This window comes from Podarcis pityusensis (genome assembly GCF_964106645.2).
Source record: "Podarcis pityusensis genome assembly, chromosome: 14".
NCBI classification, from domain to species: Eukaryota; Metazoa; Chordata; class Lepidosauria; order Squamata; family Lacertidae; genus Podarcis; species Podarcis pityusensis.
Genome location: NC_138039.1, coordinates 45,874,021 through 45,901,894, shown reverse-complemented (window position 1 = coordinate 45,901,894; position 27,874 = coordinate 45,874,021). Strand labels below are relative to the sequence as shown.

The 27,874-nt window shown below is 43.0% G+C and overlaps 1 protein-coding gene across 8 annotated transcripts in view; it reads left to right on the top strand.

Moving 5' to 3' along the window:
- Positions 1-7,291: 7,291 nt before the first annotated feature.
- NEO1 (neogenin 1) overlaps positions 7,292-27,874 on the top strand; it is a 108,755-nt gene continuing 88,172 nt past the window's right edge. For 3 of the 8 annotated variants that reach the window (XM_080980265.1, XM_080980264.1, XM_080980260.1), the window contains exon 1: positions 7,292-7,856. In XM_080980265.1, coding sequence (XP_080836391.1) covers positions 7,712-7,856 — 145 coding nt within the window. In that variant the 5' untranslated portion in view covers positions 7,292-7,711. The remainder of the gene's footprint in view (positions 7,857-27,874) is intronic. The other 5 variants (XM_080980263.1, XM_080980261.1, XM_080980259.1 and 2 more) reach the window with 2 other exon arrangements.

Here is a 27,874-nt window from a genome sequence, read left to right as displayed (position 1 = left end):
TGTAAGCTTCGCTAACCCTTGGAGTAAACCATTGGCATGAAATGAGCCGGTGACAATCCACTTCCCATGGTGGAGCAACAGGCCTGCATTCCATGTCTAAAGGTAAAGGTAAAGGGATCCCTGACAATTAGGTCCAGTCGTGGCTGACTCTGGGGTTGCAGCGCTCATCTTGCTTTATTGGCCGAGGGAGCCGGCGTACAGCTTCCGGGTCATGTGGCCAGCATGACTAAGCCGCTTTTGGCGAACCAGAGCAGCGCACGGAAACACCATTTACCTTCCCGCCAGAGCGGTACCTATTTATCTACTTGCACTTTGACGTGCTTTCGAACTGCTAGGTTGGCAGGAGCTGGGACCGAGCAATGGGAGCTCACGCCGTTGCAGGGATTAGAACAGCCAACCTTCTGATCTGCAAGCCCTAGGCTCTGTGGTTTAACCCACAGCGCCACCCGCATCCCTGCATTCCATGTCTACTCCACAACTAATAGGACATGGAAGATCAAAGGCCAGCTTCCCCCCCCCCCAAAAAAAGCGGGGTTGGGGGAGAGGTGGAGTAGGCTTTTGTGAGTATGGAAGAAAGACACACACATTGATAAGCACAAAGAGAGAAAACAACTTCTCAAGAAGTACCAAATGTTGATCTCAAAATGTTGAGTACCAAATGCATCTCAGAAGGAATTATTTCTTTCTTTTAAGGCTGGTTTGAAAACTATCATACAAACACTTTATTTCATCTATACTTATTAATTCATCTATTAAATTGAATATATATGCTTAAGCAGACCTAGTTGTAGGGCAGCCTTCCCCAATCATGTGCTCTTTAGATGCTTTGGACTACATCTCCTTTGATCCCTGGCCATTGGCTATGCTGGCTGAAGGTGATGAGAATCGTAGTCCAAACCAGTCCAATCCAGAGGGTACAAAATTAGGGAAGGCTGCTTTATGGTAGCCTCCTCCACATTTAAACATACATTCCACCAAATCTTGATAATACTGACCTTAATACTAACTTCTTTGCTCAGGAGCTTATACAGTCCAAAATGGAAATGCATTCCCAAGCACTCCAAAAATATTTCCCCTCAAGTTTGAATATACTGAATTTCTTTTTCTATACTACTGCTGTGTTGGTTTGATGTTGTCTTTCTGTTTTAATGCTATCATTTCTTTTTATATTGCAGTGCAATATAGCAGTGCTTAGAGTCCCGTCCCCCCCAATGAAGTGGTTTATGAATGTATGTATTTATACTAAGAAAATGCACATTGTTTGGTTCATGGTGAAAGAGGAGGCACACCCACCCTTCATGGGAATTGCATCATCACCTAGTAAACTGATGAACTACTCATTTACAAATCCCACTTTCACTCACCATCAACTAGGCTGGTGTGGCAGATGGGAGCAGGAGCCCAACAACATTTGGAGGACCACAGGTTCCCCATCTCTGTACTGGGGGTCATTCACACAATCCATCTGAGCCCATAACAGTTGTGCTTGTCAGTTAAGCCTGTTGTCAAGGGATGAGCTGGTTTGTGTGAAAGCTGGCTGCTACTGCCAGACATGTGCTATGCCAGTGAAAGCCAACGTGGGGCCTTCCAGATGTCATTAGACTACAACTTGCATTGGCTACAATAGTCAGTAGTCATGGATGATGGGACTCATAGCCCTACAAAATCTGGAGGTTGTTGTTTTGGCTGCTAATGCACTATGTTGAGTCTGATTTGGCTTTCTGCATGCCATTGCAATGGAGGCTTATCAAGGAAATGTGAAAAGCTGATTAGGGTTTGGTTTAGCTTGGCACAGGTTAGACAGCAGCCATCATCTTTTGACTCTGTTTTGGGTTGAGCTGGTGGTGCCATGGGCTATGTGGGTTGCATAAAGAACACAATTGCTACAGGCTCAAATATTGTATAAATGAGGCCCTTGGGAGTTTGAGAGCCAGTGGATGGTATTTATTCCAGGTTAGTCAGCACAAAATAACCAACACAAATGAAGGGAATAAAATAAACAATTTTGATTAGAAATATGTCAACTAAAACTGACATTTACCCCCAGAAAGTAAAATAAAGAAAATGTAAAATATTCATGAGTTGTACTTGGATACAATTGTGCTTGTTCATCAGCCAAAGCCAAATACAATGACCAATAGAGTTTGGCTGCTAAATAATTAAAAACTCATGTCTGTTATGGATTGTGGTCTTCTAATGCCAAAACGTAGACTTCCCATGCCAAAATACACAAAATAAATAACAGTGCCCATTTTTGCAAATTGACCCATTGCTGGAGAGCCATAAATACTTAATTACGCTGCAATTGTTATTTGGTCTGCTTGCTTTTTTTCAGTTATTTTTGGTGAACTTTTCCCCTGTGAATGTTTCCGTGGCTACAATCCAGGGACCCCACTCACTCTTTAGTAGCTTGAGTGAGTTCCTAGAGAAGTTCATGGGATTGCTGCAAGGCAATGGGGGTGTGGGTTGCAATCACAGGTTGATAAGATTAGTTTCAGTAAATTACTGATTCCATCCTGCAAGCCTACACACACATTCCTGCGTACTATTGGAAATCTCCTCTGGGCTCTTTTAAGGGCACATTGCTATAATTTTAGCACTGAGCCTATTGTGGAAATGGACATTCTGTATTTTCAGCAATGGTACTGTGTTAGAATTGGAGGGGAGGCTGTAGGACATTTAGCTCAGAGGTGGGCAGACGTCAGCCTTCTGCAAACAACTTAGTTCTTTGATTATAACCCCCAAGCCACTGAAGTCAGGTGTGTAATAGGGGCTTAGTAGGGCAGACACGCTCCTAGAATTAAGAAACAGGATGCCTCTGTGCATGTGCTCAGCCCATGAATTTGTTTACAGTATCCAGATGGAGCTCAGTCATTTCACACATAAATCCAAGCCCGATCCTCCCCCCAAAGCTTTCTTTATTAGAGCAGCCTAATTAAGAAAGGAGAGGCATTTTATTGTTAAACAATTGCAAATCAGAAATTGTTGCTGATGTACTGCAAATCATCCTTCTGCCTGTGTCTAACCTCTAGCTTGATGAAGCAAATCCAGAGCTGGAGCATCTATAGTGAGTGGCTGCAGGGTCGCTGCCTTAAGGCCTCCAGTGAAGCAGAGCTCACCGCTCCATAGGCAATTGGTCCCATTGGATTCAGCTGAGGGGGACCCTTCCACAAAGCCAGATTGGTGCAGCATTCAGTAGGTCAGTCCCAAAGCCGCCTTTCCCCTCCTCAGGGTAGGATTGTGCACAGTGGTGGTTGCTGGCTTTTAGCCACCAGACCCTTAGCCTTCTTGGACCTGGTTTTTAAAGTGCAAATATATGTATTTATTTTAATTTAAAAAATCATGTTTGAGCAAAATATTACACAGGGTGTTTGCGGGAACCCCAAAGTAGGCAGCTTACTTTGAAATAAAGTGGGGAGAAACAGAATAGAAGGCTATGCATGTTTGGGATGCTGCTGCACAGCTGGCACTGGTCTGCAACAGGCAGTGGCATAGCGTGGGTTGCCGGTACCCGGGGCCACACAGAGGGGGTGAGAGGGAAATGGATGTAGCACTCATACACATTTCAACTGCCTAATGGCATCAGTGTCACCTAGGAGATCGCAGCCACTGAGATAGGAAGAGGGATTCTGTCGTCTGGAGAGGTCACTCCCTGGTTTGCATGGAGAAACCGTTTTTAACGGAGCCCAGTGAGGGAAGCATGAAGCGGTATTGAGGCAGCACCGGGTGTTGAAAATTTGCACCCCTAACAATATTGTGCCCCCTGTGGCCCCCAACACAACACAACTGGCAACAGAGCCCTCTTGGTAGTGTTTACCTGCTTACAGAATGTCTTCCCTGGTGAGGTGCCTCGTCTCCCTCATTATTAACATTTAGCCGCAATCTTAAAACATTCTTATTTACCCAGGCATTTGATGGCTGAAAGATATTGTCCTGGCATTTAGCTATGAGGGTATTGGGTTGCTGTAAAAAGAAGCAGCAGCAAGCATTGTTTTTGCTGTTGTGTTGTGTGATGGCCTGGGCTCCTTTGGGAGGAAGGGTCTGACTGAAAAAAAGTAATGAATGAAATAGCAGGAGTGGAGGCAGGGGGAAAGGAAAGCTTGTTCCAAATCAGAAAAACCTGCACTTATTCCTTGTTGACAGAAAAATAAGAAGCTGTCTTGTACACAGACCATTTGTTCATCTAGCTCAGCATTGTCTACAGTGACTGGTAGATGCTGCCCAAGATTCCAAACCGTATATATTCCCAGTCTTACCTGGAGATGATGGGGATTAAACCTCGAGCCTTCTGTGTGAGGAGCAGGATCTCTGCACCGAGTTTTGGAGCTTTGCCTTACATACAGGTATGTTTAAATGTAAATCAAGTATCTGAATATGCAATGGAACTTCCACAAACATTCCACAGACTGAGTTATCGATGGCTCTCTGTTGCTTGCCTTCCTTAGGAGGTACAATTTGTGCTCTGAGTTTTGAAGTGTTAAGAGTTAGATGTAAAAAGTGTACATGTAAGATTATGAGACTTTAAGAAATAATATTCAGGACACCTTCAGCTATGAGTATACCAGACTGCAGATTAGCAAATGTTTTGCGCTGATAAGAAGTGATATGGAAATTCCTTCTTTAGTCTTTGATCTGTGATGGCTCACTGACATAGACAAGTCATAACCTGATACTTCATCGAGGCTCTCAAGTAATGAATATGCATGTGTGAAATAGGCCTAATTATCTCCTGTTCCTCAGGGGGGAGGACAGAAGAACATACACATGTTTCACCTAGCACCACTCTAGAAGGAAAAGAGCAGAAAGGGATTTAAGAGTCTGAACCAAATCACAGGTGTTTTTAACTATCGGGATTCTTCCCCTACTTCAAGTTATCACTGCTGTTCACATGGAGGATGGAGCAGGCTTGGACCTGAACCAATGGCTTCAAGTTACAAGAAAGGAGTGATGGGAACGTACAGTCATATGTGGTGGGATTGTCCGTTAGTTAATGAATTTTGAAAACAGATTGGTATAGAAATATCGAGAATTGTGGGTAGGAAGGTGGGAATATCTAAATTAATGGTTCTTATTAGTCTGAGTAGGACGGAGTTAGAAACAAAAGAGGAATGTAAATGGGTAAAATTGATGGTAACTGCAGCCAGACAGGTTATAGCGAGTAATTGGAAAAAATGCAGAAGAGCTAGGGGTGAACCAATGGAGGAAAAAACTGAATTATATTATAATTTTAGAATATCTAACTGTGAAGATACACAGAATGAAAGGGTTTAAGGTCAGTGAGAAAAAGGAGGATTGGTTTGAGAAGATATTGAATTATTTGGGTAGGTTTGGACAATTTGGGGGCAATAAAAATGTTAAAAGTTAAATAAACCTTGTGGATGGAGGAGTGTTAACATATATAAAATTGTACATATGGTTGATTTGAATATGTTATTATTGATTATGTATACCCAATGTATCAGCCGCCTGGGGGGGTTTCACTGTTTGTGTTTGGTTGTTGGTTAAAAAAAATAAAGTTACAAGAAAGGAGATTCTAACTAAATATCAGGAAGAACTTCTTGACAGTGAGTGTTGCTTGACAGCGGAATAGACTCCCACAAGAGGTGGTGGATTCTCCTTGAGGTTTTGAAGCAGAGGTTGGATGGCCACCTGTCATGGATGATCCAGTCGAGATTCCTGCATTGCAGGGGGTTGGACTAGATGACCCTCAGGACATCTTCCAACTCTAGAATTCTATGAATTATTCTATTTCACCATTCCCTTCCTCCAGCCAGTGTGGGAGAAGACACACCTCCATCTGCTGGCTGAGACTGCTCTGCAGTTAGGCTCAAAAGCAACCTACAGCCCTCTACCTGATCTCAGGCAGGTGGAAAGGATGGGGAAGAATTGGGGGTGGGCACAGGGAAAGAGAGAGAAGAGGTGGCAAAGAGCAGAGGAAGCCAGTCTTTTGGTCCATCTAGCTCAGTACTGCCTATTCTGACTGGCAGTCGCCTTCCAGGATTTCTGACAGGTATTTCCCAGCCTTGCCTGGAGATGCTGAGATTGAGCGTAGGAGCATCTGCATGCAGAACAAGACACTCAACCAGTGCGCTATGGCGAAAAGGGAGTTCCCGTTCCATTGGGGGGGCTGTGACTTCAGCAACCACACACACATTCTTCTCTGCTCCATCTACTGCCATAGTTTAATTTTAGCTTTATACAACTGTTGCATATCACCTGGAATTGTGATTACACGAGGCAACCGATGAGTGCAGCAAATAGATAGATGCAGGTGATAAGAAGCCCACAGACAGGCATGCGAGCAGCTTCCTGCTGCTGCCCTCCCAAAAATATGCAGAGTGGCATGCTGCCTTTGAAAGAAAAGGGAAAACCCGAGACATTTCTGGCTGTGAACAAAGATGCAGATTTTTGTTCTCGGTTGACGGCGGGAAATGCAAAACTGCACCAAGCACCCTTCTTATGTTGCGGTGGTTCGGTTCGGTTTCTCCTGCAAAGGAGGCAGTGTGGGGCAAGGATGCGGTTTGATAAGCAGGAGGCACCGAGCGGGGTACGGAGACTCCTGCTGCGGCTCTCTCTCCCTCCGCTGCCGTCTCCCTCCCTCCACCGCAGCCAATCCTGGGCTGGACACGTTTACTCAAAAGCAAACCCACCGGCTTCAATGGGGTGGAAGGGGATTCACTCTACACGAAGGTGTGCGCGCAGGACAGCCGCCTCTGCAAGCCCAGCCACCCCGTCGCAAGGCCCCCTTGAACCCAGCGGCTTCTTTACTTCTGAGTAAACCGACCGGGCTTGCAAGTCCGCCGGGTCTCCGAGCCCTTTTTTTTTTTTTTAAAGCCCTCCCGTTCCTATTTGCAGCGGAGCCAGGGCGGGTTTTGCATCCCGCTCCCACGCCTCCCGTCGAATCCTTCCCCCCCCCCCCCCCACGTTCTCTCCTTCGCCCCGTTCCATCCCATCCCTCCTTTGGGATGGACGTCGGAAGCGCGACGGGGGAAGCGCCGTGCCGGGTTTTCCTTCTCACTCAACGCACTCGAGGCGGAGTTCGGGAATGTCCGTGAAGGGGCGGGGGAGGGGAGAGAGGTGGGAAGTACCAAGGAGCTGCTGCTGCTCCGCGCGACGGCTCGCGTGGCGTGCGGAGGTGCGCGCGCATCCCTCCTCCTCCTCCTCCTCCTCCTCCCGGACTGCCCCACCCCCTTTTTCCTTTCCTTTGGAATTCTGTCAGCTCAGCGTGCGCGCTCGCGACGATGGCCGGAGGCGGCGCGCGGCGGCCGTGTGAGGAGGAGGAGGAGGAGCGGGGAAGGACGGTTGGTCGCGTGAGCGGCGGCCAGTGAGGAGGAGTGGTGGTGGTAGTGGTGCGCGGGCGCGCGCGCGCGCGCTGGGCGCTGTTGCTCCTCCTGCTGCTGCTGCTGCCGCCGCCGCCGCAGCGGCCGCCGTGTATGTGTGTGTGTTTGTGTGTGTGAGGAGAGAAGGAAAAAGGAGCCCCGCTCAGAGCCCGGCGCTGGGACCGGCCCGCCATGGAGTAAACCGGAGAACAACGCCGCCGCCGCCGCCTCCTCTGCCTCCTTTTTATTCTTGGGGCGCCTTGGAAGGAGGACCTGTGACTGAGTCGTCTGAGGAGGAGTTGCCACAGCCGCCGCCGCCGCCGCCACTAAGGAGGGAGCCGCCGCCTCCTCCGTCGCCGCTTCTCGCCGCTCTCGGGGCTAGCGGGGGAGCGATGGCGGCGCGGGGAGCCCCTCGGCGGCTCCTCCTCGGCTCCTTCTGGGTGGCGTTTCTCCTCGGGCAGCGCCCGGAGTCGAGCGTCGCCGCCGCCGCCGCCAGGAGCAGCTCTTCGCCTCAGCAGCAGAACCTCCCGCCCGCAGGTGAGAGAGAGAGAGAGAGAGAGAGAGACCCTCAGGCCGGGAGGGGGGAACGAGCAAGGAAAAAAGAGCGGGGGGGGGAAGAGGCTGCGCGCCTGGTTTGTGGCTCCCTCCCCCTTTTTAAAAGGCTTTGCGTGTGTCCCCCCCACCCCCTCCGTGGTGGGGTGTGTGTTTTTTTTGGGGGGGGGGAGATTTGCCTGTCTGGCATGTTGTGGGCAAGGAGGGCTACTACCGCGTCAAGTTCCAGCTTTTATCAATAAGCGACGGTGTTGCCGAGGGCCATTTCGGTGCTTTTGGGGGGTGGGGTCTGCGATTTCTTTTTAATGAATAACTTGCGCCGAAAGGGGGCAATTCCCTTCTCTCTCTCCTCTTACCCCCCCGCCCCCTCCCCGTTCTCAAAAAAGAAAAACACAGCGCGCGCACACACGCCAACAACAACAACGGGATCCTGTCCTGCGTGCCTCTGAGCAAAGGGAGTATTTATAGGGGTGGCTGTGGAGGGTCTGTTGCTGCCGCAGACTGCGAGTGGCCTTGCGCAGCGCGCTAGGAGTGGGCAGTGATTTTTTCCTCCTTTCCCCAGTCCTGCTCCCTGTGTGTTGTTTTTAGTGTGGGTCTTTTGTCGCTGCTAGCTTAATAAAACAAAAAACAAAACCTGGAGATCGAGGCAGCTTTGTATAGGTTGTGTGACACAAATCTGTTCCTCCTTATTTCACGGCGTGTTTTTCCTCCTCTTTTGTGCTGGGATTTTTGTTTTGCTTTGTTAAAAAGAGGTCAGTTCCACTTGTAAGAGTCTCACACTGTTGGACACGTTTAATGTGCCAGCAGAGGCCACTGCACACCTCCGTAGTAATCAGTTGCTGGTGCCATTTACTACGTTGTACAGGAAGGAGAGGCAGCCACTGCAAAGCCATCCCTTCAATTTGGTATTCATCAATGAATACTTCGCCAGAATTTCCCCTCCCCTTTCTCTCTCTGTAGTAATTGAGTTTGGTGAGAGAAATTCTCTTAAAATCAAAGAGCCTCAGGTGTGTTCAAGAAGACAACCAGCCTACTATCCACAGTGCCCTTCCCCTCGCCTCCCCCCCCCTTCTCTCCCCGCCCCCACTAGTGGAAGTGGTGTGAGTTGTAATACCATAAAATGAGACGTGCTTTAACTTCTGTTGGATTTAGCAGTGTGTACTTATGTCCTGCTTACATCAGTGGGATCCTGTGTGTGTTTACTTGGAAGCAAATTGCACAGAGCTCCATGGTGCTTATTCCAAACAATCAGCTTGTAGCCCGATTATGCTTCTGGAAAGTTATTAAACTGGGCCCTTAGGTGGCTGCTTATACTATCATAAATAAGGTACATTAACAGTCTGATTAACATACTGTAACATAGCCATGCATGTTATGTAGGTCCAGTATTGTAGTCATGAACGTCTCTTAAGTAGGTAAAACTGACATTAAGATATTGAGGGGGGAAATCAGTTGGTTAATTTTCTTTTTGCTTATTCCAAAAATATTGAGCTAAAAAGTGTTCTGAAATATACTCCCCACTATTTGTTCAATTACTGGTGCTAATATGCTGACTTGAATAATTGAAATTGACGCTGCTCATTGGTTTGATTTTCCACCTTTTACATATGTAGGTCTTTTTGTGTTACCTTTTTGGTATGCTTTACATTTGTGTTCTGTGGTTGTGGCCAATAGCAAAACAATTGAAAGTGAATCCGAATACTAGTAGTAGAAATGATAGCTATATGAGTTTTTAGCAATATTCTTGTGCAGTTGTAAAGTGTATGTGCGCAGGGAAAGTTGACTTAAGAGTAGCTGCTTTTCTATTTTGCTGGGGGGGGGAATCTTACAATATGTATATGCAATTCAGACTGAGATTCAGTTTGTAAATCGCAGAACATGTAGGCTAATGTGTTGCACGTGCTGTCCGTAAAGAACAAAATGAGTTGGGGTTTTTTCCCCAAATGTCTTGGAGGATTACAAATTTCAAAGTATTGATATACTAAACTGGAGTTACTAAAACACCATTTCAGTTTTTGTTAAAAGTGTGTTATGCCTTATGATGTGGTGGTTTATCTTAGGGTATTAAGATAAAAAGTGGATTGAAGCATATTTGAAATAAGTTCTGAAGTGGGAAAAGAGATGTGGGTGTAGCTGTATAAGTTAACACCAATTTAAGGAAATCTGTTTTTTATCGGTGGTCAATGAATATGAGAATAGAACAGTTTTGCAAGTAGAACATTAAAAATAGGCATTATCATCTATATGCAGTTAATGATGCATGTTCCTGACTGCTCTGGGAAGTTTCCCAACTCTCAAATCAAGGTGTGAGTCAAAATATGTAAAAAGGCAATGAAATCCCAACAGCCCAACAGTCTATCCTATGCTCAGCTTGGTTACTATGTTCTGCTTTGCCTCTGTTATGAAATAGACTTCATGTTTCAAGCTTTGACTATTTGGATAAATGTCACACTTCTATAAGTTCTTGATGTATCTTTGACTATGTCATCCCCAATAGTCAAAATTTTGGGTATCATAGGACTATCTTCACCAAACAATTTCTACACAGTTTGTCATTAACATGCTATTAGTGTGCTGCAATAAATATTTAAAATAGGCTCCTGTGGAACTCCTCACATCAACCTGTGGAAGGGGCTACTGCTGTGCTTCTGCATGAGTCACTGTCCTGGGTGTCTTTTCTTCCATTGCGGTTCCCTGGTGGGGGGCAGTTTTGTTGTATCTTTGCTTTAGCAGGGAAGAAACTCATGGCTTCTGCTGCAGCAGAATTACCTGCTCTTGGAGATGGGCTGTCTGACTCATAAGTGGCTACTCTGAGCTTGGCTTCTTTCAGTTTGGGCACACAGCCAGATAGATGCCTGCCATGAAGAGATACTGGGTGGTGGACTTTTCTGATGGTGGGTAATTCTTACTCTAGACATACTCAGAGTAAACCTTTTCCCTGTATGTGTGCCTTGACTTATAATTTAGGGAGGGGGAAGTATGTGTTGGCTACCAGAAGTTTTGACATCCCATTATTTAGGGTTACCCTTTGAGTTCTCAATTTTTAAGGAGAATCTAAAAAGGAGACCTCGATAATAATCTGATTGTTTTAGACTATGCCTTATCCAATCTCGCAATTTTAGTAATTGAATGGTAGAATAGGCATTTTGAGTTATCCTTCATGTTCATCATTTTGAACAGAGATGTACGGGTGTCTCCTGTGTTAGAAATTTGGGGTGCTCTTGTCCTCTGCCAAAAGGGCAATATGGGAGGGATGGGTTATGCATGGAGGTCAGTGTTTCCCAGAGCCAAGCCACCCCAGATGGTTTCCCTTGTTCTTTGGTAGTGTCAGTGAAGCAGAAGTGGATAGGAGATAGGGGAAAGAACTCTCCTCACACATTCATCATTCATCACTGTAGCTGTTGCCTTTATAACAAAGAGACAGTACTTGAAATTCCCCAGGTGCCAGGCATGTTTTGTGACTAGCACAGGTCCGATTGCGACCATGGGGAGATCTCTGGATGCCAGGTTGGCAACTGACATCTCCATCTGGTTGGCCCCTCCAGCCTTCTTAAGCAGGTAAGCAGAAGAGCTTATTCATTGCATTTATATTCCACCTTTTACTCCAAGGAGTACATGGTTCACCACCTCCTCAGTTAATCCCTACAACAACCCTATGAGGTAGGTCAAGAGGCTGTCACTGGCCCAAGGTCACCCAGTGAGCGTCATGACTGAAGTGGGGATTTGAACCCTGATCTCCCAGCTTAGTCTAACACACTAACCGCTACACCACACTGGCTTCCAAGAGTACAGTGGTACCTCAGGTTACATACGCTTCAGGTTACAGACTCCGCTAACCCAGAAATAGTGCTTCAGGTTAAGAACTTTGCTTCAGGATGAGAACAGAAATTGTGCTCTGGCGGTGCGGCGGCAGCAGGGGGCCCCATTAGCTAAAGTGGTGCTTCAGGTTAAGAACAGTTTCAGGTTAAGAACGGACCTCCGGAACGTATTAAGTACTTAACCCAAGGTACCACTGTACTTCTGTTATGGGGCCGCTATATAAATTACCGTATTTTTCCATGTATAAGACTAGTTTTCCCCCCTAAAAAAATAATGTCAAAAATTAGGGTGCGTCTTATACACGGATAGTGTCTTCCCCCATTTTCTTAAATCTGAGTCCCCCAAAATAGGGGACGTCTTATACATGTGGGCGTCTTATAGACGGAAAAATATGGTAAAAAGGTAAATACATATGGAGAGAGTAAAATGTCACTTAGAGAAGGATTTGAAATATTTACTTGAAGCTTGAATTTGTTTTTTTCTGGATTGTTTTATTTGATGTTTTAATGTGTTGTAAACTGCTTTGAGATTTTTTATTTAAAAGTGTAAGTGCTATAGAAATGAAATGAATAATAATAACAAATTCCATTGGGGAAAAATGGGGCCTAGATATTCCGTTATGGTGACCACAACCTAGATTTAAGGTGCCATTTGGCGATTTGCTTATATAGCTGACTTTCTAAGACTGCAGAGAGAGCAAAATGAGTAATGGATGAGGTGAATGAGATAGTGGTGTGGAAGTTAGATGAAGCTGCCCAAAGTGGCTGGAGCAACCCTGTCAGATGGGTGCGGTATATATGTCGTTAAGAATAAGAATAAGAATTGGAACTCTTCTTTCCTCCCCCACCTGTCCAGAAATCAATTCCAAACTTTGTCACACTCTTGTGTGACTGTGAAACATGGGTGAGGTTGTCCAGAAGCTACAATTCGGGTGAAACATGTCCTTAAGCTCTGACACTGAGTTGCCTTTGCTGATGTGACCCTGCATGATGTGACCCTTCCAGGAATCTGTCACACATGCAGACATTTTGCTAGTCTATATTGAAAAAGCTAGTTTGAAGTACCGGTAGTTACACACTTAGGATGTTCTGTATCACAGTTTAAGCAAGAAGCAGAATCCAGGACAGGGCTATGCAGATTTGGGACTTGGTTGGAAGGGGCAATATATACATTTTCTGCACTAACAATGTTTGAGTGATCAGGGCAAGGGGAATGCTCCTTCAGAAGACCATGTTGATTTGTGGGAACAAAGAATAAGGTGAGATTTGAAGATGCTGATCTGCCCCTGTTCTGTGCTCTGCCTTAAGCAATGTCTTTCGTGGTTGCTAAGAAAAGGATGGGAATTCATTATTGTTCCCTTGCATCCTGGTGGGATTTTTAGCTCACTTCTTACTGAGTTAATTCCCAGTAGTTTTTCCCAATCTCCCAAATTAGTTATGCCTTAATAGTTAAGAGATCTTGAGGGTGTACTCTTGCTTTGTCATGTTAAACACCTCAGTGAGCCATAGGCATTTAGGTGGGTGAGAGTAGCCCATGAAAGGCAGCTACTCCTTAGTTAAGAGCAACAGGTTATGCAGTTTTGCCTAAATCATAAATTACATATTTTTCAACTGTTGCATCAGATGAGCTTATTTCTGGGCACACAAACATCAAATGTTTAATCACTTTGAGGTATGTGAAGTACCCCAAAATACCATTTGGTTAAATCATAAGGTGATGCATAAAATAAAAAGTCTGGCTCAGTTAGAAATTCTTTTCACATCAAAAGGCCCTTTAAGATGGTAGACTTCAACCTATTTCTTACAAAATGAAATACAAATGCAACAAACAAACACTTTGAGAAAATCTTTTTCTCATTATACTAACCATGTAAATTAAAATGGTATATCAGTTTCAGTAAAGAAGCTGTATGTATTGATCACCACATGGCTTTTCGCCATTTTGTTTTTGCTGATTCAGCCTAGCCAGTTTGGGATCACACAATGCATGTGACTGTTGGTGTGTTGTAACCAGTTAGGTTTAGTTATGTGCTGACACCACTAGGTTCACATGAAGACTGTGTTTCCATTACTAATTACATGGGTAATCCAGGGTTGTTTTCTGAGCAGTGTTCAGCCCATTTGCACTGTTTCCTGAAAAATAGCCAAAAGGGGCCCCCTCTTTTCAAATCTGAGCAAGCTTTTCATGAAGCTGCCCTCCGCCTTCTCCAGTTTTGGCTCAGCGCTAGTGTCTAGCACTGCATACAACAAACCATTCTGCTCATTAGGACTCTTTCCAGCTTCACTAGAAAATCTTCCTATAAACTTTTTTCACAATTTCTGAAGCATAACTAGACATCTTTCACACGAGCATGCAATGAATCTTAGTAGACTAAAGAAACCCCAATAGTCCTTAAAATGCAATATTTCCATGACAACTGACAGGATTTGGTACAGATGCTTTAAATGAAATGTACCCCTTTAATGAATCCTTTTGCTTATCCTGAAGCAAGTATTCCAAATTCTTCATTGTTGTTTGTTGATAAGCATGAAAAGAGGCCACTAGGTTGTGAAATCACTCAAGTTGCATTAATACATTAATGAGAGCTGTTGCTTGTATGGTCAAAGTGTGTCTTTTTGCAGTTGTGAGGTCATGTGTAACCATTAGATGTGTCTAATATCCAGCTGTGATATATTTCATAGTTTCTGTTCTTTCTGTAATATCCAGGCATATTGGAGGGAAGAATACTGAGGTAGGGGCTTGATCCTTTGCTGCTATGAAAAGGAATGACTTCTAAATTACATGCTGTTAATGGGGAGCAGTGACATGATGAGTGACATCATGAATCTTAGTTACAGGTAGGTAGCCGTGTTGGTCTGCCGTAGTTGAAACAAAATTTAAAAATTCCTTCCAGTAGCACCTTAAAGACCAACTAAGGTTGTTATTGGTATGAGCTTTTGTGTGCATCCAGGTGCTACTGGAAGGATTTTTGTTGTTATTGCTGTTTTAATGATGAGTCTTGCAACTTGTTGGTGTAAATTTGAGTGAAACAAACTTACATTTGAACCATTGAAGGGGCATTAGAGGTATGGACAATATATTTAATTCTAGTGGAGCTTTGCCCAGTCTAGTGGCTTCAAATGCTTATCTCCTTTTGTTTGAAAATAGGGCAGATGTTTTTACTGGAGGGTCACCCCCACTATTAATGCTGTACAATACAAAAAATATTATGAAATACATTTTTCATACCCATGGCTACTCCAAAAACTGAAGTTGTCAAAATGTTCTGTGATATTCTGTCAGTAGCCATGCTGAAGGGAGCTCTTCAGCACTTCTACATTGTATTTTGCAGAAAAGAAAAGAGGAAGTGATATAGCAGCACTGATTACTGGGCATACCAATATATTCTCCAGCTCCATAAAGGTTGCTCCCAGGCAGAGCAGAGATAATAGCTATAGTAGGTGCTGTAGAACATTAATCTTGGGACCTGAGGCAACAGAACTATACTACCAGGACAGGGAAAGCCCCTACCTGAGGAAATGCTTGTGTGAGACAGGCTCACGCCTCATAGCTACCAATGAAAAGATAGGATGTGAGGAAGCAGTCTCCAATTCAGTGTTTGTCCTTGTTACTGTGATGGGATTCTCGTGGATTGTTGCCAAGTTCATGTTGTGCCCTCTGAAGTGGCAAAGAAAGGAGGATTGCGGGGGGAAGACCCCCGGAATCTACTGACGGTCTCATTTCATCAGGATTTGTCTGCTTTCTGATTTAAAATATCAGTTCTATCTAAAATTATTTGAAATGTGCTGCAGCTGAAGCAAGGATTGTCTATTCAGGACATAATGACCTGTGCACATTGACATACCCTTTATGGCCATCCTGAGCTGAAGATGCTTTGCAGCTTTTTTATTGAGTTGATGACTGCACTTATATGCACACACTATAATATAATGTATTTGTTTAATTTATTTTCTAGCTCTTTTTAAGAAGCTCATGGTAGCATACATGGTTCTCCTCTTCCCCATTTTATTCTCACAACAGCCCCGTGAGGCAGCTTAGGCTGAGAGATGGTGATTGGCCTGAGATCACTCCGTAAGCTTCATGGCTGAATGAGAATTTCAACCCTGGTATACCAATACTCTAACCACTACCCCATATTGGTTCAAGCTGCCTTTGAGTAGCCTCATTGGATTAGTTTCTGTGATTTGGATGAAGTCTGAATTTTGTAATTACTGTATGGCACATTAGCACCTCTCAAGAATATGCTTCAGAAAACAAGATTCCTGGGAGAGACCTTCCTTGCATAGAATAAAAGCTACATCCTATACATGAGTGGTTATGTCCAGGAAAGGTTTGCTTCTCACATAGACTTTTCTTCACATGTTGAACTCCTATCTATATTTTTATAGTGAGACTCCACATCCATCTATGTTTCACTTACATAATGTGAAATGATATTGCTTTCAGTAGCTAGGGAAGATTTCCTACTTAATCTGAAGATTCAGGCTGACAATTTTATGATATTCACTGACTATATTGCTATTCAACTTTCATTGAATATTTTTTTCAATTGTAAAACCCATATGTCTCCAAAATACTGAGGAATGTATGTCCCTGGTCTCACACCCAAAATTTCTTACTCTGTTCATCAAAGTTGAAGCTTTTCTGTTAGTTTCTTATATTCAGATCTGCAGAAATGATGATAGAAAACCTTTCATATGAAGCCAGTGGTATGGATTCTAGTGAGCATAGGTTCATCCTTCCAAAGTTTCATATTACCTTTCCGATTCTTTTCCCCAATATACTATTCTACAATGATGCTGTGCCTGTTGTAAATTTCTGATGCATGATGAAAATAACACTGTGTAAGACTCCACATCCCTGAATATATTTCATATAATATAGTAGATGGAATTGCCTTATTTGATGACAAGATGCTGATGAACAATTGAAAAAATTGATGGTTTAAGATCTGCGATGGCAAGATTTGAAGTGTAAAGTTTTGAAGTCATCCAAGAAGGCAACAGTACTAGGAACAGTTTGATAGTATGTGGAAATACAATATACTCAAATTTTATATTGTATTACCAGGATATTGTGCCAGACCTATCTGTGAAATGTCTCTTCTCTGGATAAAGGGTGAATAATTTTATCTTCCTGAACAAACAATCTCAAGACCACTTTCTGTGTTAATAAACTTTCCAGGTAATTAAGTGGTTTGGTTTTTATATCTAGAAAATGCTATTTTTACAAACCAGTTGGCATATATAATAGTGATGGGTGCACTCCCATGGCCAATTTGAAATTGGTCTGCTAAAAGCAAACCAAGAAGATGTTCACTGGCTCTTCTCTATTTATGATGCCTCTAGGCTCTTGATGCCCTGCCCTGAAGGTGTTAATGGGAGAGGAGAGGGACCTAGGGGCCATATTGCATCTTAAACCCTCCCCACCTGATGATTATTTGCACTCCCCCCCCCCAGTAATTCCAGAGGTGGAAGTTGTGTGGAGGGGTGCAATCTCCAAATATGCTCTTGTGACTGAGGCATTATGGGAAATCTTTCCTGTCCCTGATTGAACCCTCCCTACCGTTGCTTTCACCCCCTCAGATATATCAAAGAATATTGCGGTTAGGGTCCACACTGTGACAAGGAAAACAGGGGGTGAAAGTTTACATCACTGGGAAAGGCAATTACATCACCAGTGTCCAGAGTTTGCCTTATGCATACTCCAGGATGGGACATGAATAAAATTGCTGTCCCCTAATGGGTAGACACATGTTGACTTCACTCTGATATTGCCTGGGACATGATTTTCATAAAAATGCAGGGGTGGTGGAGAGAGCTTGGGTTCAGATGTAGTGATTTATTGAAAGGCACACAACTCTCATGTTTGCTGCTCCTGAGGCCTATTGGATATGAACACAATAGCGTTCTCCTCACTTGTGATTCTCATTAATTGGCATTGGAGGCATAATGCTTTTGACACTGAAGGTACTACATAGACATAATGGCTGAAAGTAATTGATAGCCTTATCATTCATTAATATGTCTAATCCTCTTTTATAGCTATCCAAATCAGTGACCATCAATACATCTTGTGCTAGTGAACTGTGTAGTAACTGTGTAGTGAGTGAAGACGTACTTTGTCTGTCTGAATTGTCCAACATTTTGCTTCATTAGATGGCCTTGGCTTTTAGTATTACGAGAAAGGGAGGAACATCTCTCTATCCCCTTTCTGCACACCTTGCATGATCTTATACAGCTCTGTGATGTCTACCCTTATTCATCTTTTTTCCTAAACTAAAAAGCCCCAAATGTTGTAACCTTTCTTCATAGGGGAGCTGCTGCCCTATCGTATTATTTTTGAGGTGAGGCAACCAGACCTGTACACTGTACACTGTTGTATTGTGGTCATGACATCTAACACAAAATTCAGCCACCATGTGTAGGCTGTTTGGGAGACCGACTTGAACTTTTCATCTATTCTTGTCAGTGTTTGAATTTAGCAGTGCTCCAGGTGCCTGTGACTAAGAGTTCCCTGATTGTGAGCACCTCCAGAAGTATAGTTGCAGTATGTGGTGCCTGACTGAGACAAAGTCTTCACTTCTCATTTCCCTCTGTGGCCCCCTAGTTTCTTGCTCAGTCACAAGAGCAAATTCAAAATTGTGGGGTGCACCATAGATTTGTATAATGGCATGATATTGGCAACTATTATATTTAATCATTTCCTAGGCCAGATGCTATCAGCTGGATGAGAGTTTCATGCCGTGGCCCTCCATTAAAACGATTTTCATCTGTGCCCCCCTTGGAATATCCTGGGGGCCCCCAGGAGGGCATATGGCCCCCGGTTGGGAAATGCTGGTATAGAAGTTAGAATGTCTGTAGGACTAGGACCTAAGAGACCAGGGTTCAAAATCCCACTCAGACATGAAGTTCACTGGGTGTTACTGTCCTTTACATGACTAAACTTAAGTCCCACTGTGGTCTTTGTATGGCCTGTTTTGCTATGGCTGGTTATAACCCTCCAAATACCTCAAAATGCAAAAAGAACCAAATGATTTCACTTTTCACTGCAATTTTCACTGCAATTTCACTTTTCCCCATTTTATTTTGGAGGGGAAAAAGACTATGTGTTTTCTCTTGAACTCTCTATTTTGTGAATTAGATTTTTTCATATGCTGTGGTGCAAAATTGAATTGTTAAAATAGTTGTGGATGTAGAATTAGTTGAATGTTTACTATTTAATTTGTCATATTCTCTTAATAATTGTTTTTTAAAATAATTTTAAAAGGATAGGTGACTTGCTGGCATACAAAGTGAAAATCAAACTTGGTGTGATAAACAAAAATACCATGAAATTTTAAAAAAATCAAAGCTCAGCACTTTTAAAAGTCCAATTTACTGTAGTTGGATACATTTTAGAGCATGTTTAGCTACTGTTGGATTCAGTGGGACTTAAAAGTGCTTGAATTGGCTAGATCATGCTCTTAGACTTCCCAAAACTGAGCAACCTCCTTATTCTGTTTCCAATATATTCATTTCATTTATACTCCATGTTCTAGCTGACGTATATTTGAGGCCTCAGTAGGGATCTGGCAAGTGGTTTGCAGTGTGGTTTGGGCTATAAAAGAAATCCCATGTCTTGAATGGAAGTGATTGCAGCTGAAGAGACTTTTTCCTTGGGGGATGAGGTAACTTTACACTGGTTGTGTGAAGTTTAGTGGATAGAAACCAAAGTATATGTTAATTGTTGATAAATTTCTTTTAATTTTGTATCCATGAACATAACTTGATCTGAGCTTAGGAAATTACAGTGTGATCACAATTTACACACATCTAACATGTCTAGTTTCAACTTAATGCAGTCTGGAGCTCTCAAATTTGCTTACTGGGTTCTAAGAGCCTTGCAGGAACTTGGATGGTCCTGCAAAATCTTGTGAGAGCCTCCTGGAGCCCAGTTGAGAGCATTGCAGAGCCCAGTAAGCTAGGCAGAGGGCTTAAAAGCTCTTCTGCTTGCTTTGGGTGGGGTGGGGCATGGCCCACTTGGCACACAGCTTCGAAAAGAGGAAAAATGCTCACACAGGCGGGTCCAAGAGAGTGGTTTGAGTATATGTGTTTTTGTATGTACATGCCATCTCTGGAACGTAACCCCTCTGGAAGACATGATCGTATTGCATTTCTATGCTAGAAGCAATCCTTTAGCCCAGGGGTTGTCAACCTGGTCCTTACCACCCACTAGTGGGTGTTTCAGGATTCCAGGTGGACGGTAGGGGGTTCTACAGCACAAGCTGAATCCTCCTTCCATCGAGCACTGGTGGGCAGTAAGGAAATTTCACCATCAAGAAAGATGCATTAGTGGGCGGTAGGTATAAAAAGGTTGACTACCTGTGCTTTAGCCCCTGATTTTGACATGCATCTAAAATTTTGTTGGCACATACAGTAAGCCTGCAACTTACATAGGGGTTATGTTCCGGGGATCATACGCCTAAAACCAAAGTGGCATATAGTCAAAACAAAGTGGCATATAGTTCGATGGTGGATGGGATTGCCAAAGCCTTTTCTCCTGGATGCCTCACCTCCCTTTTTTTGCGAAGTGTGTAAAGCTTAATGCGCACAAGTTTAATTTGGCCAAAGTTGGGGGAAGGGCAAAGTTGTTGAGCTTTTCTTAGTTTTTCCCAAACTTGTTGAGCTTTTCAAAATCTCAAAAAAGAAGTTTTGGAACTATTTTTAAGCTATCTACACTTCCGATGTGGGTTGCCATATGTCCAGATTTTCCCAGACATTTAACCGATTTCTGCCTGGGCACTGTTTCCAATGACCGAATCTCAATTTTTTTCTGGGAAATTCCGGACGTATGGCAACCCTAGCTTATAGAACAGTCACTCTGATATGTTTGTAGCAAGTTTAAACAGTGTTGGCTATATACTGAACTTTCATTCTGATTTGTTTGTGGGGAGGCTAGATGACGTTTCGTCAAAGCAAGTATTATCCCATGCTTTCTACTGCATTTACTCATTACTTTCCTTATTGAAAAATGTCTGATCTTTTGGGAAAGTGGCTTTGTGGCAGAAGAGCTCCCAATTAACTGTAACTGCACAACCTGAATTTGCTGGTATGTGATTCAATCTGACCCCAAAATAGTGACACATACACACTTAGTGAGTAAAAACAGCTATATTGATTAACTGAATTGAGGAATTGAGGAAACATAAGAAGCTGCCCTATATGGAGTCTAATGATTGGCTTGTTTAACTTGTTATTGCCTACTGTGCACTGACTCTATGTTTTTGTGTAGGGTTTTCCCCCATGTCTTCCTGGATATGCTAGTGATTTAATCCTGTTACTTTGTGCATACATTTACACTATACCACTAAGCTATGGCCCTTTCTCAAAAACATTTGTAGTGTTTCAGTGTAGTTTTGTCAATAAGGGAAACTTTTCTTCATTCAAATGGAAAGTAAAGGATATATCCAAGGCATGTTCATTGAATGCCAATTTCACGGGGAAATTTGCATATATACACACGATATTATGCTTCTCATAACATTTCCTTAGAGTTGATAGTGCATCTTTGAGTAATAAGCTTGGTTTTTGAGAATACTAGATGTCTAAAAAATAATCTGAAGTCGTTCTTTCATGCAGACATTTTTGAGAATACTAGTTGTCTAAAAATTGATCTGAAGTTGTTCTTTCATGCACATTTTATTGCACATTTGGTATTTTAAAAGGGGGTGTTGTCATATGAGATACTTTTTCTCCTTAACACATCTTTATGTAAGCAAAGCTGAATCTCAAAATATCTGTTTTATTGAACTTGGTTTTCTAACTATGTCATGATCATAATCTGCTAAAGATAGGAGAGTTTGTGCACACTGTTCTCAGGTTCAAATACAGCAGCATAATATGAGGGAAGTGACGTGAGGAAGATTGGAGCATGCTGCTCTTAAGTCTATCTAAATTACTCTTCAAAACTCTAGTAAATGCTTTCAGATGCCTATTTGTGCCTGTTTGATATGAAAATTAAGTGGCCTTCTTACTGATTTGATATCTTTCAAATCACCTTAAAAAAATTGGAAGGGTATGTTCTTCCAAGCAAAAAATAAGTTGAAAGCCAAATCTAGCTGCTAAATGTTCAAATCCTTAAAATGTTTTAAAACTAAATACAGTACACAATGTAGTAACCAAATTAATTATTCTAGCCTTTTAACAATGTGCAAAATCCCCCCCCGAAATAGTTTTCAGGACCCTTGAGTGTAAGTTGACCTCCTCTTGGCAATGGTCCCAACTTAAAAGAATGTGTCACTTCTCTGTGCCAAACTTTCAAAACAGGTATTACTTTACACTTTAATTAACTGCATACATCTTGAAAAGGAAATAAACTAGTGGGCTTTTTCCACTGTGGGCACATAAAGCCTTGCTTCACAGAAGAGAGCACTTAAGCAGGAACAAGGAAGCTTGTGTGAAGTGAGCTAGGATTGTATACTTTAGGGGGGGAAAGTCTGATCTTGGTGTGTAGCTCTTGGCAGTTTCAAACAAAACAGCCAGTGTTCTCTTGGGTTAGAAAAATTATTACCGAAAACAGTCTCCTAAAAATCCATTGAGTGAAATGGCTGCAAAATGTCATTCTCTGAAAACTGACTTTCTTTTGTTAGTAGACCTTTCCCCTAATAGTTCTATGGACTCGCCCTTAATCATTCATATTATTCAGATTTGAAATTAGGGTTGTGGAAACTTGCTTAACTTGAAATGCAAGTATTGAATTGGTCTTTTTGCATTCAGTGGAACTTATTCCCAGGAAGGTGAGAATAGAATGTATAGAAAACAATATATTAATAGAAAGTCATACTTGGATCTTGTGCATTCCTACTGACCCATATGCAGGCCTTTATAGCCACAGTGAGGAATAGAGAAGGGAAATGGGAGCCCACACAGACCTGAGTAAAAACTGGCAGTAACTTTATTGAACAAGTAGCATTAAATACTTAAGAGAATTAGAGGAGGGGTTCAAATTTTAACTGCTTGATAGAACTAGAATGAAGCAGTTACTGCAAGTCAGGATGATCCAGGTTAATATTTGCAGCCTATGGTCACCACACTGCAGTGCATCCGTTTAGTGCAGTGTCTCTCTCAGTCACTGAATTAGTTTAGGTCAGGGGTGCCCAAACTTTTTTCATAGAGGGCCAGATTTGATGAAGTGAACATGTGTGAGGGCTGACCAAAGTTTCTGAGCTTTTTTTAGGATTGAAGATTGTAGCCCAAAGTTGTTGAGCTTTTTTTTTTTTTTTAGGATTAGGCCCCCAAGACTGACTTTGGACATGCCTGGTTTAGGTGCTTCAACTTCAATGCCTAGTGGCTTAAGGAGCATCTTAAAAAAAGGTTTGGGGTCTTCTAACACCTGTTTGCTTCACTTAAGAGTTAGTGTGGAGTGGGTTGAACCCTGTATGAATAGGGTTGGGCTTAAACTTCTGCTCATCTACAAAGTCATTGTGTTACTTTGGACCAGTCATTATCTCTCACCCTTATGTACTTCCAAAGGTGTGTTGTGAGGATAAAATTGGGGTACGTAGGCAAACACTGTCCTGAGCTTATTGGATTTTTAAAAAAACTTTTCAATGAAAAATAATAATTTAGCAAGTCTGTGCCTTGTACACAATTCACGAGCTTGCCTGGCTTCATTGCCAAGCCAGAACTCCATCCATGCTGCTCTTGGACGTTCACACCACATGCAAATTATCTCTTGTGAACAAGTGACCACTATTGTTCCTGTAGACCTTTAGGTACATGGGATAATAGTAAGGTAGATGATGGTTATTATTATTTCTATATTTTTGGTTATTATTTTTTCCTCTACAAAAATGTATACAAAGTAGTGTGCGTATATGCTTTTTAATACAAACACTATAATCACTATTAAAAAGTAGCCAGTAAAAAGAGCAGCAACTTTATAAAGGCAGCTAAAACAGTATAAAATTACAAGCCAAATATTTGTCTTAATAAATGTTAATATGTCTAAAAGCAGGTAGAGAGGGAAGCCTGTTAGAGATCTAGAGAGGATATTCCATACTTTTGGTGCCATCAATACATTTTCAAAACCCACCTTTTGTGGTCATTATTATTATTATTATTATTATTTATTTAACTACATTTATATACTGCTTGATTGTAAAACTGGAACTGGAACTTGCTTGGCTCTTTACTTTTAATGTCTGCCTTGGCTTTTCCATGAACACCATTTCCTCCATGATTATTCAGCTCTTTGCAAAGTATTTACTGCAGTTTTGTATTCTGATGTTCCCTTGTCTCATGAGCCCACTTCAGGCCTGGACCTAGATCATAGAATTGCAGTTTTATGTTTGTATACAGTGGTGCTTTTACTATAACAATAAGAATGTATTTCTTCAGTGTATTAATTAGAACTTGAAATAGAAACGAAACAGCTTTGTTCAAAAGAGATTGGGTGACTGTTTGTAAACTTTTAATAATACTGATATCTCTTTCTAAGCAGGAATTGCCATCATTCTGGAATAGACCTCCATAGATGTGTTTGCCTTTGGTAAGCAGGACATCCAACTGTGCTCAGATGCCCTTTCTTGAGCAAATTTTCCTCTGTGTGAATTGCAGAGAATTTGAGAGGTTCATTGCATTGCTGTAAAGTCTGAAGCTGGCAGAAGCTTATGTATGCCTGTTCTGAAGCTCAATATGATAAACCTCTTTAACACAGAAGAGGAGCTGTGCTGAGATTTTGGAGTAGATAAAAGCAGCCTGAGTGATTCATACTGCTGCTGTGCTCCAAAGTGCAGTACTGTGTGAAGACAATCCTAGTCCCAGCCCAGCAGTGGGATTCCAGCCTGATCTTATTAGAGGACTCCATGGTTGTGTGAGAGAGCCATTGGAGCAGCTGGAGAAGGAAGTGGTCCCTCCTGGCAGCTTCTTCAGGAGCTTTGGCCACCCATTGCAATCGTATGAACTTTTTGACCTCAGCCATTCTCAATGCCAGTCAGTGGGGACCTCCCTCAGTTTGATAACTGCTGCCCTAGTTAGGATCTTTCATTATGTCCAATGTTACACTCTCAAAGCCTTTGGAATATGAATCCAGTTACCGTATTTTTCGCCCTATAGGATGCACTTTTCCCCCTCCAAAAATGAAGGGGAAATGTGGGTGCGTCCTATGGGGCAAATACAGGCTTTTGCTGAAGCCTGGAGAGCGAGAGGCTCTCGCTCTCCAGGCTTCTGTAAGCTCTGCGTGACCCTCCGGAGCCCGGCGCGAAGCCGCAACGCCTCCGGAGGGTCGCGCAGAACTGCCTGCCCTCCCGGGGTCCGCGCAGCTGTGCGCGACCCTCCGGAGCCCGGCGCCAAGCCGCACCAGCCTCCGGAGGGTCGCGCAGAGCTGCCTGCCCTCCCGGGGTCCATTCTGGGGGCTGGGGGAGGGGGAAGCTCGGGCTTCCCCCTCCCCCAGCCGTGCAAGCTGCCAGAGCGATGCCGAAGCTGCGCGCAGCTTCCGCATCGCTCTGGGACCCGTTCTGGCTGTTCTGGGGCAGCTTGGGCTTCCCCCGCCCCAGCCCCAGCCCCGCGCCTGGGGGGGGGAAATATATATTTTTTTTTTATTCCCCCCCCCAAAAAAACTAGGTGCGTCCTATAGGGTGGTGCGTCCTGTGGGGCGAAAAATACGGTAACCCATATGCTCTTTAGAAAACCAACACCTTTCAATTGGTCACATATTCTGATAATATCCTTTCATCAGACCTCTGATGGCAGCAGTGCTTGGTTACTAGGTCAGCTTTCTTATCAAAGGATAGGACTGTCATACAGATGTTTGGGTTCATGTACATCTTTCTACTGCATTCTTTCTCTGGCCAACTTGTGACCAAAGCTATGTCAGGATGTTCCTCCCCAGAAGTGGGAAAACAGTTATGTCATACAGAGAAATAATAAAGTGACTGTGTCCTTCAGACTGGATTTCACAATTGCATTGCAGCTAAGCTTGGAAGTGCCCTAAATAATTTAACATTTCTAGTGTAATACTAGTGTTATTAGTCAGAAGTATTTTTCTTTATATTTAGCTAGTTGTAACGTAATGAAAAGTTGGTTTTTTGCTATGTGCACAAAGTTGAATGAGCCATATGCTTGTACTGTATGGTTCCTCCTTTGTCCTCAAGAGGTTAATATCAAAACCTTCCATTTCTTTTAAAGCAACAGTTCCCTGATAAAGTATGAACTTTGAAAATGTGGATTTCACAACTGTAATGCAACTAAGCTTGGAACTTCTCCCACATGTTTCAGAGAAACCTGATCTCTAGGGAGCAGAGCTCTTAGCAGGTGCTACTAATGGTTTAAGTAATACCATTAGATTTTCTAGGGAGGTACAGGGATTGTGTTCCAATATGAGAGATAGGAAGTACCTCCCTAACATAGATGTTTATGGGGCAGATAAGGTTTAACTGCTATCCATGATTGGTTTCACATCTCCACATCAAAAATAATCTTTGGACAGCCTCTCTAGTCTGCTTTTTTGGGGGGTCAGAATCCCAATATGGAAGGCCAATATATTTCTTAGACTTTAATGGAACTTTTATTTGATCCCTTAGAAGACTTCAAAACAGTGCTGCTGACTTCATCTTTGTGGGTGCTGTCAACCGAAAAGCTACATATTTTGCATGCAGAGTAGGTATCCTTCACTCCAATCTGCAGTTTAGTCCCAAAATGTGTTTCCAGTTAATTTTGCCCTTGCACACCCACTCCTCTGGAGCAGGAGTGGCACACATGTAGATGTTTGAAAGATGCTCTGGTTGTTTTGGGCCCATGGACACATTTGGAATCTTGAAATAATGCTGTGGGCACTGTGCCCTCTTATATTTTCCCATTCCCTCTGAGTCACTTATGCTCCCCCCATGACAAAATAATTATAATTTTTCACTGACTGAGTCCCCCCAAGGAGATTCTGATTAAACGTTAATAAGAACTTTCTGACAGTAAGAGCTGTTCAGCAGTGGAACAGATTCCCATGAGAGGTGGTGGACTCTCCTTCCTTGGAGGATTTTATGCAGAGATTGGGTGGCCATCTGTCATCCATGATCGAGATTGATGCACTGTAGGGGATTGGACTAGATGACCCTTTGAGTCCCTTTTAGCTCTACAATTCTATGGGTTCATGAAAGCTTGCATTGGTTAAAGTAAAGAAATTCCAGAACTAGGATTTAACTGGACCACAAAAATATTTGATCCATGACAAGGTTGACAACAAAATCACCATCAAATCACATAACACATCTGTGGATACAGAAATGTCTTGGGACCTGGTGGTGGCTTTCAGGAGATCCTTTGTAGAAATTAGGAGCTTCAATAAAGATCCATGCCTTGGATCCAAATTTTTGAATAATGGCAGCACGTGAAAAGGTCATATCCACATTTCTAACTGTTCATTCAACTGAGATGGATGTGATCTATGGCTTGGTGGATCTTGGTTGGGGGGACCTTGTGAAAAAATTACAATTTTTTTAAGAGGATCCTACTGGGGAACCTTTTTTCTTCTTTTTGTACTACATTCTCACTTCTGATTCCTGTGAACCCTCCTTCTTCCCCCTGGCTTCTCTGCCTTCCCAACTTCAAGATCTTATCCCTTTCTGGCTTACCCTCACAGTTGCCCCCATCTCCATGAAGCTACTCAGGGACAGGTCTGTGCCTTGAAAAGCATATAGAGCTGAAAGAAGTACTTTTCAAAAGGGGGTTGATGGTGGTAAGCAAGGGGGTGCTTAGAAGCTTTGTGGGTATGAGAGTCTTCAAGGGCACCATTGTGCCTACAGGTGCCTACAGTTGATGACTCCAGGACTCTACTGACAGACCTAAGACCCTCTGTCATCAGAGCTGCCTCTTTATGACTTTTTTTTTTAATGTCAAGGTCTGTGTTTTCATATTGTAAATCGCCCTGTGGTTCTTGGATGAAGGGCATTATAGAAATGTTAATGTTACTACTACTACTACTACTACTACTACTACTAGGGTTTCTGTATCTTAGCTAGATGGCTTTTGGAATGCAGAGCTACCAATCTATCTCCTGAGGTTATCCAAGCATATTTTATTGGGGAAGCTTCCATTGCTTTAGCTTTCTGAGAAAGCTTCTCTAGCAGACATTTGCAGAGTAGCCCACTTCATCCTCTGTTAATTCCTTCGTGGGACATCTTCACATCCTCAGAGGATACTTTTGGGAGA